This window comes from Hylobates moloch, unplaced genomic scaffold (assembly GCF_009828535.3).
Source record: "Hylobates moloch isolate HMO894 unplaced genomic scaffold, HMol_V3 SCAFFOLD_3, whole genome shotgun sequence".
Classification (NCBI taxonomy): Eukaryota; Metazoa; Chordata; class Mammalia; order Primates; family Hylobatidae; genus Hylobates; species Hylobates moloch.
The window spans coordinates 68,719,431-68,736,439 of NW_026652278.1; the positions used below are offsets into that span (position 1 = coordinate 68,719,431).

Consider the following 17,009-nt stretch of genomic DNA (forward strand, 5'->3'; position numbering starts at 1 on the left):
TCCGCCCACCTCGGCCTCCCAAAGTGCTGGGATTACAGGTGAGCCACCTCGCGAGGTTCAAGTGATTCTCTTGCCTCATCCTCCCAAGTAGCTGGGACTATAGGTGTGTGCCACCATGCCCGGCTAATTCTTGTATTTTTAGTAGAGACGGGGTTTCACCATATTGGCCAGGCTGGTCTCTAACTCCTGACCTTGTGGTCCTCCCGCCTCAGCCTCCCAAAGTGCTGGGATTACAGGCGTGAGCCACCGTGCCCGGCTTTAATTTGAAAATTTTAATGTTACAAATCGAAGGTAGGTGTTACCAAAGTATGTTAAGCATTGAGCAAAAGTGCATTTGATTGTTCAGAGGGCCAAGTTCATGTTAGGTTTGGGATCATGCCTCCAGAGATGTAAGTTTAACTATTATGATAATAACAAAGTAATAATTATGCCATGTGCCAAGGATTCTATTAGACTCTTTACTATAGTTAATTAAATTTTAATCTTCACAGTGCCCTGAATAGCATGTAATGGGTAAACAGAGGGACAGACAGATTAAGAACCAGTTTAAAGGCTGGGTGTGGTGGCTTGTGCCTGTATTCCCAGCATTTTGGGAGGCTGAGGTGGGCGGATCACTTGAGGTCAGGAGTTCAAGCCCAGCCTGGCCAACAGAGTGAAACCTTGTCTCTACTAAAAACACGAAAAAAAAATTAGCTAGGCATGGTGGTGTGTGCCTTTAGTCCCAGCTACTCGGGAGGCTGAGGTGGGAGAATTGCTTGAACCCTGGGGATGGAGTTGGGGAGTGGGGGCAGAGGTTGCAGTGAGCCGAGATCATGCTACTGCACTCCAGCCTGGGTGATAGAGTGAGACTCCATCTCAAAAAAAAAAAAAAAAAAAAAAGAACCAGCTTAAAGTCATACAGGTAATAGGAAGTCAAGCAGAAGTTGCAAACCAGATTATCTCTTGCTACCTTTGCAGCCTTGCTACTCAGCCTGGCCCACAGACCAGAAGCAATTGGTGAGACCTGGGAACATAAAGAAATGCAAAGTTTTGGTCACTGATAACTGCAGTGCCAAACCTGCATTTTAACAAGATCCACGAGATTTGTATGCATGTTAAAGTTTGAAAAGCACTGATGGTTTGAAATGTGGATTATCTATCAACATTTTCCACAAGAGAAGGTGGGTGACTCTAGCCAGTGTCTCCACCACTTTGAATTGCTAAGCCAGCTGCTGCTTTGCTTCAGATCCTGTTTAATCCAGAGGAACAATTGACTAATTCTGCTTGTGGACCTTCGGTCAAAGTCTTAACCACGCCAAGTATAGCTCAGTGTTTTAACAGCTTTTACTCATGGACTGAACACATCAGTTTTATAGACCATGGCTTCATTCTGGATAGGCATTTCCCAGATTAAAGAGAACAGTGCTAAAAATAGCATTTTCTAAAGAAACTTGAAATCTTTTGGAATATTTGATGTGTTTTATGGCTAGCAAGGAAACAGATTTTTATAAACTGGCTTCCTTACTAATTTCATTTTGTGAACTTCATTATTCTATCACAGGGACAGCGATAGGTAAGGCTAACTTAGACTATAGAGCAGCACTGTTCTGTAGAAATATAATGCAAGATTCCTGTAATTTTAAATTTTCTAGTAGCCACATTAAAAAAGGCAAAAAGAGGCCAGGAGTGTTGGCTCATGCCTGGAAGACTGAGGCGAGCAGATCGCTTGAGGCCACAAGTTTGAGACCAGCCTGGCCAACATGGTGAAACTCTGTTTCTACCAAAAATACAAAAAACTATAGCCAGGTATGGTGGTGCATGCCTGTAGTCCCAGCTACTCAGGAGCCTGAGGCACGAGAATCGCTTGAACCCAGGAGGCGGAGGTTGGAGATCGTGCCACTGCACTCCAACCTGGGCGACAGAACAAGACTCCAGCTCAAAAAAAAAAAAAAAAAAAGTGAAATGTAGTCCAACCAAAACAATACAATTGTGTTTAATGGAAAAATATATTGCTTCAGTTATAAAATTTAAATGAATTAAAATTAAATAAATTAAAAATTAAGTTCTTCAGTCCCATCAGCCACATTTCAATATCTGATGGTATTGGGTTGCTTCTGATGTAACTGATTTCAGACATATGAAATTGATAACCATCCTAGATGGTCAGTAAGTGAATGCCACTGGATATTGTAGTCTATTAATAACATTGTAGAACAGGGCCCAGTCATTCACACCTATATTCCCAGTGCTGTGGGAGGGTTGCTTGAGGCTAGGAGTTCAAGACCAGCCTGGGCAACATAGTGAGACCCTGTCTCTACAAAAATAAAAAAATGAAAATTAAAAAAATTACTGCACAGAGAATAAAGCAATAAAGAAAAGCAGTTTAGATCATAAAGCATTTACTGATTCCCCCCTTTCATAGTTGGAGTTAATTTTCCTTTTATTGGTTCACAATTTCTTAACTCTTCAACTGCATTAAACTGTAAGATTAGAGCCAGGAGTTAGGGTGCCATCCACTTTCCCCCGCTATGGTCTTAGATTCTTTTTTTTTATAGCCCGCATGCTTCTCTGGAAAGTGAGGTAATTGTGTCAAATAGGATAGTCTTGAGTGGGGCCCAGAGGTTGTAAAATTTTATGTCTGTACCTGATTCACCTGGTAACTTGCTAAAAATACCGATGTCCAGGCCTACCTTTCTAGATTCTGATACATAAGGTGACACTATCCATATTAAATAAACTGCTTTAAGTGTTTCTGAAGTTCAGGAACGTTTGGGACCATCAGATCCAGCAAATGACTCTCAAAGGCTGCGGACTTTAATTAGTACGTCGTGCTGCCGTTGCCAGGCATTTTATATTTTCCTAGGCTGAGGCTTTCCAGGCTGTTGCTTTTTTCCCCCCCCACCTTTGCAGATGGATTTTGCAGGCTGTTAAATCCCACTCCCGAAAACCTGCCCTGACAGCGCCTCTTTCCTAAGTGCTGTTAAGGGACCTAAGCTTGCCGAGGTAGACCGTGGCCATGTGACTGCTAAACTGGTTGCCAGAGGCGCGGCCATTTTTGGGGCGGGCACCTAATCTCTCGCCCTGTAAACTGCGGGGTGACTGGGACGCTGTTACCAGGACTCAAGATGGCCACCGCGCCCGCTAGTCAGCTCGCTAGCCCGCGCGCCAGCGAGCTGGCACGAGACACGCGGTGGCCCGCGGCGTCTGGGGACGATCTCCAGCCCTTCGCCCGGGGCGGAGCGCCCGCCCTCCCTCCAATCAGCACCCCGGGCCGGCTCGCCAGGGGCCGCCCGCGCGCGGGGTGTGTGAGGACGCGCTCCCAGTCGCTGAGTGCCTGAGCCGGGAAGCAGTTGCTGTGGTACCTGCTGCTGCTCGAGCGGACGTAGAGCATCGGACGCGGGCTCCGTGGCGTGGGGCAGGAGGGCGAAGCCATGACGTCCGTCAGGTAACGAGCGGGCGGCTGCCTCGACTGCTCCGGGCTCGGCGTTAGCCTCCCGAGCGCCTGAGCACTGTCGCTCCTTCTCGCGGGTGGTCTGGAGCCTGCCTCTGCCTCTGGTCCCCCTCTTGTTGGGGGTTCCCTCCGCACTTTTCATTTGGGCATTTCTGCTTTCCTCAGAAGTTTTCGGGTCTATGGCACATTGCGGAGTCCTGTGTGTCGCTGCTTGGTTGAGGTGACCCTCGCCCAGATTCCAGGGTTGCAAGCGTTCTTGGGTGTGTAGTGGATTTCCCATGAAAAATGTGCCCCACCCGCGCCCCCGGGGGCGGCCCAGGGCCCGAGGGAGCGTGGCGTGCACAGTGTGTGTCATGCCTGCGTGTCATGCCCCCTGACAGAACTTCATTGTTGGCCGGGAGCAGACCTGCGAAGTTGGCCCTTCTCTGATGCAGGTATATTGCCCTCAAGTTGTGAAATTGTGTGTCTCTAAAATGTTTGCTCATGACTGGAATTAGGACCCTGGTTCCCGAAGGTACCATCTTGTTTCTTTACTCCTTTTATCTGAGAGTCACAAGTGAAATGAGTTGGGAGATGCTGGGCATGTAGCGAAAGCCATGAAACTGGAGACTTTCCCCCAATTGCTCTTCCAGTGTGGAAGGTTCTTTTTTTGTTAATGGGGACAGGATAATGGGCTTGTCCACTTTCTCCCAGTAGCCTTGACTGAATGTTTAATTTACGCTAGTTCAACTATTTATAAAAAGAGATAATTGCTTTATATACCCAATGTTCTGACTGGCTTTTTTAAAAGCAGAACTTGGGCTTTGTTGTCCCAGAGAAAGGGAGGCCCCAGCACAAAAATGTGAAGAGAAATAAAATAAGCTCATTTTTGGTCTATGAGCTTTCCAGGCTTCACCCGTCCTGGTGATTTGAGAGCTTCTCAATGGCAATTTTTACTACATTGTGTTTAAGAGACAGCTTGGGAACCTAACCCTCAGTAAGATCAGTAAGATCTAACTGTGCTGAACTCGGACATAGTCTGTCTCTTAAATTGCATATATAATAATAATATATTTTTTTATTTTTTTTTTTTTTTTGAGACAGAGTTTCGCTCCTGTTGCCCAGGCTAGAGTGCAATGGCACGCTCTCCGCTCACTGCAATCTCCGCCTCCCGGGTTCAAACGATTCTCCTGCCTCAGCCACCCAAATAGCTGGAATTATAGGCGCTCGCCACCACGCCCAGCTAATTTTGTAGTTTTAGTAGAGATGGGGTTTCACCATATTGGCCAGGCTGGTCTTGAACTCCTGACCTCAAGTGATCCACCCGCCTCGGCCTCCCAAAGTGGTGGGATTACAGGCGTGAGCCACCACGACCGGCCTAAATTGTCTAATTCTGTACTAACATAGACAAAGTACTTATCTCATTATGCAGAAGGAGATTCAGGTGCTGAAACATGGAGACCCACATGGGAAGATTTCACAATAAATTATATTGGGGCATATAAATCTAGCTTTTAAAGCTAACAGTATTTTGGGATGAATTAGAATTAGGCTGTTGTACCCAGAGTTAATTCCCCTTCTTCCCATTCCCACTCTTATTATCACAGAATGCTACTAATTAGGTGTAGGGGTCAAATACTTTCTGTGTTAAGAATCAGTTGTTTTGTGGATTCAGTTTTAATTGATTATCATCTTCCTGACTGTGCCTCATTGGAGAAACATCCAAATCTAAAGCTTCTGCTGTTTAATAAGTGACAGCAGGATGTATCTTTTAATGTAGGAGTTGATATTTGTTTTTAAAAGACTGATGTAAAGGTTGACACCAGCCTTACTTGACATGTTTTGAAAGGATGGATAACTGATGATAAAATTTATTTATGCTTGTTTCTTCAGATGTCAGTCTGTATTTTACATAATCTTGAACTATAGTAACATGGCTCGAAAAAGCTCTTTTAGATGTTATTTAAACCAGCTAGTACATTTTACACCTGAGGAAACTGAGACAAAAGTTGAGTGCCTTGTGCAAAATCAGTGGCAAAGTTAGGAATTGAATCCAGATTTCCATGATTTAGTGCTCTGCATGGTGCCTTTATAGAAACAATATACTATTTAAATTTCCTGAAAAAGCTGTTTCTGTGGACAGAAATTGTAAAGTATCATGAGAGACAACTATAGTAACTCTTTTGCTTTCTTCTTATCCTGCAACGAACTTGATAACTGGGGTTTAGAAGTAGGCAGGGTTAGCCAAGAGAACACAACTGCTGGGTGTTGGGGGGAAGTGCAGGGAGGCCACTGAAAGTGAAGTGACTCTATATTGTGATAGTTTTGAACGAGCTGGTCATCCTACAGATACCAGCCATTTCCTGGTGAACACTACATTTAATGCAATTATGTCATATCTTTAGTTTTTGCAATAATGATGTCAGACATGTTCCTGTCAGAGGCATTTGAGCCAGAGCGACTCCATCTTGAATAGGGGCTGGGTAAAATAAGGCTGAGACCTACCAGGGTGCATTCCTAGGAGGTTAGGCATTCTTAGTCACAGGATGAGACGGGAGATAGGCAGAAGATACAGGTCACAAAGACCCTACAACAGGATGCGGTAAAGATGCCAGCAAAAACTCACCAAAACCAAGATCGTGATGAGAGTGACATCTGGTCATCCTCACTGCTTATTATACACTAATTATAATGTATTAGCATGCTAAAATACACTCCCGCTAGTGCCATGACAGTTTACAAATGCCATGGCAATGTTCAGACCTTACCCTATACAGTCTAAAAATGTGAAAGACCTTCAGTTCTGAGAAATCATCACCCCTTTCCTGGAAAACTCATGATTAATCCACCCCTTGTTTAGCATACAATCAAGAAATAACAAGATACTTAGCTGAGCAGCCCACACCCCAGCTCTGTCTTTGGAATCATCGTCCTTTTTGTTTCTTTACTTTTTTTTTTTTTTTTTGAGACGGAGTCTCGCTCTTTCACCCAGGCTGGAGTGCAGTGGCGCGATCTCGGCTCACTGCAGGCTCCGCCCCCCGGGGTTCACGCCATTCCCCTGCCTCAGCCTCCCGCGTAGCTGGGACTACAGGCGCCCGCCACCTCGCCCGGCTAATTTTTTGTATTTTTAGTAGAGACGGGGTTTCACCGTGTTAGCCAGGATGGTCTCGATCTCCTGACCTCGTGATCCGCCCGCCTCGGCCTCCCAAAGTGCTGGGATTACAGGTTCTTTACTTCTTTAATAAACTTGCTTTCACTTTATGGACTTGCCCTGAATTCTTTCTTGCATGATGTCTAAGAACCCTCTTGCGGTCTAGATTGGGACCCCTTTCTGTTAATGTTCCCATTTTGTGCTCAGCGGTATTATTGACCCCCTTTTACTGATAAGCTGAATGATTACAAGATAACCAACTCTGACTTTGTGTCCAGCGTTCTTGTATTATACCACCCTTAATTGTTGCTAAATATAGTAGTATGTGACTCTTTTCATAGCAAGGGCTATGAAAGAATATAGGATTGGAAATCAATGAGGACCAATGGTCAGAATATCTTGGGCCCCATTGAGGGCCTTTTCTGAGTTACTGAGCTTCCATTTCTCTTTTCTTTTTATTATTATTATTATTATATTTTTTTGAGACAGAGTCTTGCTCTGTCGCCCAGGCTGAAGTGCAGTGGCGCGATCTCGGCTCACTGCAATCTCCACCTCCTGGGTTGAAGCCATTCTCCTGCCCCAGCCTCCCGAGTAGCTGGGTTTACAGACGCCCGCCACTGCGCCCAGCTAATTTTTGTATTTTTAGTAGAGACAGGGTTTCATCATGTTGGCCAGGCTAGTCTTTTTTTTTTTTTGAGACGGAGTCTCGCTCTGTCACCCAGGCTGGAGTGCAGTGGTGCGATCTCGGCTCACTTGAAGCTCCGCCTCCTGGGTTCACGCATTCTCCTGCCTCAGCCTCCTGAGTAGCTGGGACTACAGGCGCCCGCCAGCACACCCGGCTAATTTTTTGTATTTTTAGTAGAGACGGGGTTTCACCATGTTAGCCAGGATGGTCTCGATCTCCTGACCTCATGATCTGCCCGCCTCGGCCTCCCAAAGTACTGGGATTACAGGCGTGAGCCACCGCACCCGGCTGGCCATGCTTGTCTTGAATTCCTGACCTCGTGGTCCACCCACTTCGGCCTCCCAAAGTGCTGGGATTACAGGCGTGAGCCACCGCGCCCAGCCCCATTTCTCTTTTCTATTCTGGACGTTTGTTTAATGAAATAACTCAGTAGTAGAGATACTAATATTCATCCTACCAGTGTTGTTGGATAAGTGTAGAAGTGCTTTTAAATTTTAAAGCATTTAAAAAATAGAATAAAAGCACTTTGAGCCCTCTGGAGAATGGTGTCATCTGAGAAAAAAATGTTTAAATCTTAAATTTTTAGACAGGAAAGAAACTTACCTATCTAATTTTCTCATTTTACAGTTGAATTAAAGCCCAGAGATAATGTGACGTGTTCAAGTTCACACAGTTACATATCTTGAACTAGATATGAGACCTCTAGATACCTTGTTCAGTTCCCTTTCTAATATAGCATTCAACTCTGAGGAATTCCTAAATAAAGATTTTTTTTTGGGTCTCTTTAGGAATTCCTAAATTTAAATGAAAACTTTTTTTTATTTTTAACTGAAGATCTTTGAATTTGGCTGGAGATAGTATTTCATCATTTGTATTCTATTCTACTTAATTACTGATTAAGAGTCTAAATTTACAGCCTCTGAAACCAGGTATCCTTGGAGAAGAACTTATATCCTTTGTGATGTAGATCAGATTCCTACTGGTCTTCGTTTGGGAAATGATAGAACATATTTGATAAATTGATGCTTTTGTCATTTTAAATTGGCCCAGTAGTTAAGTTGGTGCCTGAGTTAAATTCAGGAGACAGAGGAAGATGCAGAATGTCAGGATTCAAAGAGGATCCTTAGCATTTTAGTTTTTTTCCTTTTCTGTACTGGATCTTGTGTCCAAAGTAAAGTGAAATGTCCTACTTAGACCTAGTGGTAGAGCCTAAGATAGAATTTAGATCTTCTGACTCCTAATTTATGTATTTTTCACTGAGCAACACTATTTCAAAATTCCCCTCTGAATATTGCCTTGTTTTCCTAACATCAGTGTCTAGTCTGGTTTTGGGCGTTGCTTACAGCTTGGGTTTGTGCCAGGGAATACTAGGAAATGGAGTTGGGGAGTATTTGTTGTAGAGCTAAGGAGCCCTATTCTTTGGTCTGCCCAGATAGGTCAGGTTTGGTCTAAAACTATTCTGGGACTCTGGACATCACTGTGCCCTACATGATGATTCTGGAACCCACTTTTGTGGGTTAAGCCTACATTGGAAAATTTATGTGGGCAGTGGGTGGGGTCGTGGGGTATTTTCCTTCTAACACTCAAAACTTTTTGAGATATGTCCAATAGAATCTGCCAAGCCACTCAGAACATTCATATGGAGACTAAAATCTGGCTAAGATTGAAACTGTCTTTGTTGAGTTGGTTTCTTTAGAGCCTTAAAACAAAGTTTTCAAACTCATTTTTACCTGTGTTTTTAAAATAATAATTGTAAATTCTCATTACTGCACAATTTTTTTTTTATGCTGTAGGATTTTTTTAGAGAGGTAAGTGAGCTTTTAAACTAAAATTGTTTCATTTATGGAATATTTTGAAGAACTAAAACAGGAATCTTTCTTTTTATTTATTTATTTATTTTTGAGACACAGTTATACTGTTATTGCCCAGGCTGGAGTGCAATGGCACGATATCTGCTCACTGCAACCTCCGCCTCCCGGGTTCAAGCAATTATCCTCTCTCAGCCTCCTGAGTAGCTAGAATTACAGGCGCATGCCACCATGCCTGGCTAAGTTTTGTATTTTTAGTAGAGATGGGATTTCATCATATTGGTCAGGCTGGTCTCGAACTTCTGACATCAGGTGATTCTCTTGCCTCGGCCTCCCAAAGTGCTCACAGGCATGAGCCACCGTGCCTGGCCAGGAATCTTTTATGTGCAACATTGTCAGCTGTTAATGCTTCTATTTATAAATAGATCACCTTTGTTTGAAAAAAGCATATAAGGTTTTCTAACTCCAAATCTTTCCAGCCACAATATTGCTACGTTAAGCAGAACTGTCAAAGATAAAACTTGAACCAAAGTGATTTTCTAGACTGTTTGAATGTTAACCCTTTCCTGCAATATTGGTTAACAGTCACGACTCCCTACCTCTTCATACCTCCTTGGTTTTATGTTATTTTTTTATTTTTTGAGACAGGGTCTTGCCCTGTTGCCCTTGCTGGAGTATGGTGGTATGAACACAGTTCACTGCAACGTCAACCTCCGGGCTTAAGTGATCCTCCCACCTCAGCCTTCTGAGCAGCTGGGAGTAGTCCCACTTGAAGTCCCTACAGTCCCACCTGTAGTCCTGTAGTCCCACCTTTGTATTTTTTGTAGAGATGGGGTTTAACCATATTGCTCAGGCTGGTTTTTTTTTTTTTTTTTTTTTTGAGACGGAGTCTCGCTCTGTCGCCCAGGCTGGAGTGCAGTGGCGCAATCTCGGCTCACTGCAAGCTCCGCCTCCCGGGTTCACGCCATTCTCCTGCCTCAGCCTCTCCGAGTAGCTGGGACTACAGGCGCCCGCCACCACGCCCGGCTAATTTTTTGTATTTTTAGTAGAGACGGGGTTTCACCATGGTCTCGATCTCCTGACCTCGTGATCCACCCGCCTCGGCCTCCCAAAGTGCTGGGATTACAAGCGTGAGCCACCGCGCCCAGCCTGCTCAGGCTGGTTTTGAACTCCTGAGCTCAAGTGATCCACCTGCTTTGACCTCGCAAAGTGCTGGGCCTCCCAAAATGCTGGGATTACAGGCATGAGCCGCTGTGCCCAGCCACATCCTTGGTTTTAAATTGTTATTCAACAAATACTATTGCTGGGCACGGTGGCACATGCCTATAATCTCAGCACTCTGGGAGGCTGAGGTGGGAGGATCGCTTTGGGGCCAGGAGTTCAAGGCCAGCCTGGGCAATATGATAAAACCCCATCTCTACAAAAAATACGAAAATTTGCAGGGTGTGGTGGTATTGCGCCTGTAGTCCCAGCTACTTGAGAGGCTGAGTCAGGAAGATCCCTTGATCCTGTAATGAAATATACTTTTTTTTTTTTTTTTTTGGAAATGGAGTTTTGCTCTTGCTGCCCAGGCTGGAGTGCAGTGGTGCCATCTCGGCTCACTGCAACCTCCAACTCCCAGGTTCAAGTGATTCACCTGACACAGCCTCCCGAGTAGCTGGGATTACAATCATGTGCCACCACGCCCAGCTGATTTTGCATTTTTAATAGAGATGGGGTTTCTCCATGTTGGTCAGGCTGGTCTCGAACCCATCCTCGGCTTACCCATCCACCTCGGCCTCCCAAAGTGCTGGAATTATAGGCACGCCTGGCCATGAAATATACTATTAATAAAATGAAATACTGTGATAAAACATAAATAAAATTTTTTTTTTTTACTTTTAACTTTTTTAGTTGGCATTCTGGTCTGAGATTATTTTATTTTATTTTTACTTTATTTGAGACGGAGTCTCGCTCTGTCACCCAGGCTGGAGTGCAGTGGCACAATCTCAGCTCACTGCAACCTCCACCTCCCGGATTTAAGCAATTCCCCCTGCCTCAGTTTCCTGAGTAGCTGGGACTACAGGTGCCCACCACCACACCCAGCCAATTTTTGTATTTTTAGTAGAGACGGGATTTCACGATATTGGCCAGGTTGGTCTTGAACTCCTGACTTCAGGTGATCCACCCACCTTGGCCTCCCAAAATGCTGGGACTACAGGTGTGAGCCACTGCGCCTGGCAGAGATTTTTATTTTTTAAATAGCAAAGCTAGGTTATGAATAGGATGACCATATGTTCCAGTTTGCCCAGGACAATTCTGGATCATGCCTGTTATCTTGACATTATTATTTATTATTATTTTTTCTTTTGTAGACACAGGGTCTTGCTCTGCTGCCCAGCTGGAGTGCAGTAGTGCAATCATGGCTCACTGTAACCTTGAACTCCTGGGCTCAAGTGATCCTCCCACCTCAGCCCTCCAGAGAGGCTGGGACTATAAACACACACCACCATGCCTGGCTATATTTTGTGTGTGTGTGTGTGTGTGTGTGTGTGTGTGTGTGTTGGGGGGGTGGGTAAAGATGGGGTCTTGCCATGTTGCCCAGGCTGGTCTTGAACCTCCTAGCCTCAAACTCTTGGTCAAGTGATCCTCCCGCCTCAGCCACCTAAAGTGCTGGGATTATAGGCATGAGCCATTGTCCCCAGCTATCCTGACACAATTAATAGACACATAAATGTGTCTCATTTACTCTCAAAAATGTCCCATTTGGGTAATAAATTATCTGGTCACCTACATGTGCGTTATAATCATTTTGTTGTACTAGGTTTTGTTTGTCGAAATGTTATTTGAACTAGGACCGTAAGATAATGGAATTTTGGCCTATTTTGGGTACATTTGGATGTTTTTCATTGGTCAGACATTTTTATTGTATGGAGAGTTCTGAGTGTACAAATGTATATTGAATAGTAATGCACATGATTCGAAATTAGGGATTATTTGTTATCTTACTTTTGGGAGGTTACATAACCTTGAGGAACTTCTTGTTTCCTCATCCGTTAAAAAGAGATAATAGCAATACCTATCCTACATGGGTGTTTTGAAGATATTAAAGAGGTGACATATCAAAAAATGCATTTTAAGTTGAAAATTGTTATGTAAGTGTTAGTCATGTCGCACGTGTGCCTTTCTGCAATTGAATTTAAAATGAATAATTTTACCTAGTTTAGGGGAACTTACTATTTGATAGAGCACTGGTAGTGTTTTGCTGTAAAGGAGAGCAGGGAAATAACGGTAGTTGGAAGTATATGCTGGGCTAAGGTTTTCTGCGGGGAGGGTTTGAAATTTTCACATTTGTGTGCTGAAAAGAGTGGTCCAATAGAAAGCAGAAAAAATAGATGATGCTTGACAGAAGGAAGAAATCAATGTTGAGTAGGAAAGAAGGATAGAATCTAGAATACATATGGAAGGATTGGCTTTATGTAACCAAGAGACACATTTCCCTAGTCTGTTCACTTAAAAAAAAAAATGCCAACAATATAATTTTTTTTTTTTTTTTTTGAAACAGGGTCGTCGGCCGGGCGCGGTGGCTCACGCCTCTAATCCCAGCACTTTGGGAGGCCGAGGCGGGTGGTCACGAGGTCAGGAGATCGAGACCATCCTGGCTAACACAGTGAAACCCCGTCTCTACTAAAAATACAAAAAAAATTAACCGGGCATGGTAGCGGGCGCCTGTAGTCCCAGCTACTCGGGAGGCTGAGGCAGGAGAATGGCGTGAACCCGGGAGGCGGAGCTTGCAGTGAGCCAAGATCGTGCCACTGCACTCCAGCCTGGGTGACAAAGCGAGACTCCGTCTCAAAAAAAAAAAAAACAGAGCCTCTCTCTGTTGCCCAGGCTGGAGTGCAGCTGCCCAATCTCGGCTCACTGCAACCTACCTCTCCTGGGGTCAAGGGATTCTCCTGCCTTGGCCACCTGAGTAGCTGGGATTACAGGTGCGCCCCACCGTGCCAGGCTAATTTTTGTGTATTTTTGTAGAGACGGAGTTTCACCATGTTGGCCAGGCTGCTCTGGAACTCCTGACCTCAAGTGATCTGCCTACCTCGGCCTCTCAAAGTGCTGGGATTAAAGGCGTTAGCCACTTTTCCTGGCTCTTTCAGTGGCTCACAGTTAGCCACTGTGCCTGGCTCTCTCAGTATAATTTCCGTAAAGTCAAATCAGCCTTCTCTTTCCTTCCCTTCCCTTCCTTTCCCTCCCTTCCCTTCCTTCCCCTTCCCCTTTCCCCTTTCCCCTTTCCCTTCCCCTTCTCCCCTTTCCCTTCTCCTTTCCTTTCCCCAGGGTCTTACTTTGTCACTCAGGCTTGAGTGCAGTGGTGCAAACACGTCTCACTGCAACCTTGATCTCCCCAGCTCAAGCCATCTACTTGCCTCAGTCCCCGAAGTAGCTGGGACTACATGTGTGCACCACCACGCCTGGCTATTTTTTTTTTTTTTTGTATTTTTTGTAACAATGCCGGGGGAGTGGAGTGTGTGTGTGTGTGTGTGTGGGGTCTTGCTATGTTGCCCAGGGTGGTCTTGAACTCCTGGGCTCAAGTGATCGATCCACCCACCTCAGCCTCCCAAAGTGCTGGGATTACAGGTGTGAGCCACTGTGCCCGATCCAGCTTCTTTTTAATTAATTCTGTCCCCCTTCTCACCCAGGCAACCACTTTTGGACTTCTTTTACTATAGATGTTAGTTTTGCCTATTCTAGAACTTCACATAAATGGAATCATACAGCAAGGAGTATTTTGTGTCTGATTACTTTTGTTCAATATAATATTTTTGAGATTCACCCATTTTGATGTGTGTATCAGTAGTTTTTCCCTTTTATTGCCAAGTAATATTCCATTATATGTATGTAGCAACAAGTCTTCTATTGATGGACTTTGGGTTATTTCCAGTTTTTGGTTACTATGAATAAAGTTGCTATGAACATTTTTGTATATATCTTTATGTGGACTTGGGTAAATATCTAGGAGTGAAATTGCTGTGTACTAGGGTAGATTTATGTTTAACTTTAGAAACCACTAAACTTTTCCAAAATGGAAAATTTAACACATTTTACATTCCCACCAGTTTTTTTATGAGAGTTCAGTTTTCCACATTCTTCACAATGTTTGGCATTTTAAAATTTAGGCATTCTTGTGAGTGTGTACTTGTATTTCATCATGGTTTTTGTTTATATTTCCTTGATGGCTAATAGTTATGTGATTATTGGCCATTTGCTTATCTTTTATTTTGGTCAGTTCATTTCTGAAATATTATCACTGAATAATATTTCATTGTATAGATATGCCACAATTTATCCATTTATCACTTGATAGATATTTGGATTATTTTCACTTTTGGGTTATTATGAATAATGGTGCTATAAACATTTATGTACAAGTTTTTATTAAACTTTTATGTACAACCCTATTGGGTTGTCTTTTTGTTGCTGATTTGTAGGAGTTCTTTTTATATCTGAATGCAAGTTATTTGCCAGGTTTCTCAGATTTTACACACACACACACACACACACACACACACACACACACTCTTTCTGTCTCTAAATATTTTCTCGTGGTCTGAGCTATGTTGTTGCATTTTCTTAATGCCTTTTGACAGCAGAACTTTTAAATTTTGAGCAAGTTGAATTTGTTGATTTATTTTATTTTATGGTATTACCTTTTCTGTTCTAAGAAGTCTTTCCTTACCCTCTGCTAGGCTTGTGAAACTATTCTCTCATGGTTTTTTTCTAGAACCTTTATATTTTTGTCTTTTGTATTTAGGCCTATGATCTATCTTAAACTACTCTTTTACTATCATGTAAGGGTTTCTCAAAAGGATTTTCAATTAATTGATTAGATAGCTATGGGTCTTTTCTTGGATTTGTTCTATTCTGTTGATTTATTTGTATCCTCCTGTGTCAATGCCACACTGTCTTAATTATTGTAGCTTTATAGGATTGGTATTGTTACTTTAAATTTTGATAGAATTAATCAGTGCGGCCATGTGGGCCTGGAGTGTTTTTGCAGGAAAGAGCAGAAGGTTTTAAATTAGTATAATTACTTTTACAGGTTTAATTACTTTAGTTGATATATAAGCATCCAGGTTCTTCACTTTTTCCTGTGTCGGTTTTGAGAAGTTGAATTTTTAAATGAATTTGTTCTCAATTGTTGAGTTGTTATAAAGTTCATAAAATTTCCTAATATTCTGTTATTGCCTGTATGAACTGCTATATTTCTCCATTTGCATTCTTTTTTTTTTTTTTTTTTTGAGACGGAGTCTTTCTCTGTCCCCCAGGCTGGAGTGCAGTGGTGCGATCTCGGCTCACCGCAACCTCCACCTCCTGGGTCCACGCCATTCTCCTGCCTCAGCCTCCCGAGTAGCTGGGAATACAGGCGCCCGCCAACACGCCCGGCTAATTTTTTGTGTTTTTAGTAGAGACGGGGTTTCACCGTGTTAGCCAGGATGGTCTCGATCTCCTGACCTCGTGATCCGCCCGCCTCAGCCTCCCAAAGTGCTGGGATTACAGGCTTGAGCCACCGCGCCCGGCTTCCATTTGCATTCTTGATGTTGGTACTTCTTTTGAATTTTTGGATCAGTTTTGCTAGGGGTTTAGCAATTAATCTTTTCAAAAACCCAGATTCTGTTTTGTTGAATTTCTATTTTGGGCATGTAGTTTTTATTTTAATGTATTTCTGCTCTTTTAATTTTCTTGCTGTCCTTTTTTTTTTTTTTTTTGAGATGGGGTCTTGCTTTGTCACCCAGGCTGGAGTGCAGTGGCGCGATCTTGGCTCACTGCAAGCTTCGCCTCCCGGGTTCACACCATTCTCCTGCCTCAGCCTCCCGAGTAGCTGGGACTACCGGCGCCTGCCACCACACCCGGCTAATTTTTTTTTGTGTTTTTAGCAGAGACGGAGTTTCACCTTGTTAGCCAGGATGGTCTCAATCTCCTGACCTCGTGACCTGCCCGCCTCAGCCTCTCAAAGTGCTGGTATTAGGGGCGTGAGCCACCGCGCTCGGCTACCTTGCTCTACTCTTTTGGATTTGATTTGCTCTCCTTTTTCTACCTTTTTTGACTTAGAAGTTTAGATTATTGTTTTTAAACCTTTCTTGTTTTCTAACGTGCATTTCATTTCATTTCATTCATTCATTCATACATTCATTCAGAGACAGAGTCTCGTTCTGTCACCCAGGCTGGAGTGCAGTGGTACCATCTTGGTTTACTGCAACCTTTGCCTCCCAGGTTCAAGCGATTCTTCTGCCTCAGCCTCCTGAGTAGCTGGGTCTATAGGCATGCGCCACCATGCCAGGCTGATTTTTGTATTTTTAGTTGAGACGGGGTTTTGCCATGTTGGCCAGGCTGGTCTCTAACTCCTGACCTCGTGATCCGCCCACCTCGGCCTCCCAAAGTGCCACTGTGCCCAGCCACATTTCTTTTATTATTATTATTTTTTCTTTGCTAACACCCAGTAGTCATTCTAATGTATATTTCTTATATAATTAACATTTTCTTCTAAGTACTCCTTTAGTTGCAGCATACAATTTCGATATGTTCAATTCAAATTTCTATTTCCATTGTGATTTTTCTGGTCCACAGGTCATGTAGAAGTTTATTGTTTCTTAATATTTGGGGATTTTCTAGCTATTTTCAATTTTACATGGTGTTCAGGGAATGTGTTGTTGACATATTGTGTACATATCTGTACCATGTATCTGTAAATGATAAATTGTTTATGATTTTAATCCTTTGATAGCTACAGAGATTAGTTTTAAGGCCTACCCTGTGGTCTGTTTTGGTGAATGTTACATGTGTCTCTAATTCCGCTCTGCAATATTTTGAGGTTTTCAGTGTAGATATTTTATGTATCTTTTATTAAATACAATGTATACTGCAGTTATTGAATTTAGTGTTCTATAATTTATCAATTAGGTCAGATAGTTTTATGTGTTTGTT

General features: G+C 43.3%; 1 protein-coding gene across 4 annotated transcripts in view; it reads left to right on the top strand.

Annotated features, from left to right (window-relative positions):
- Positions 1-17,009, top strand: part of ADK (adenosine kinase) — a 584,474-nt gene that overhangs the window by 22,212 nt on the left and 545,253 nt on the right. The window contains exon 1 of one of the 4 annotated variants that reach the window (XM_058436403.1): positions 3,119-3,424. The exons of the other annotated variants lie outside the window; for them this stretch is intronic. Coding sequence (XP_058292386.1) covers positions 3,411-3,424 — 14 coding nt within the window. The 5' untranslated portion in view covers positions 3,119-3,410. Of the gene's footprint in view, positions 1-3,118; positions 3,425-17,009 lie in introns of those variants that run through there. 4 annotated transcript variants of the gene reach the window in all.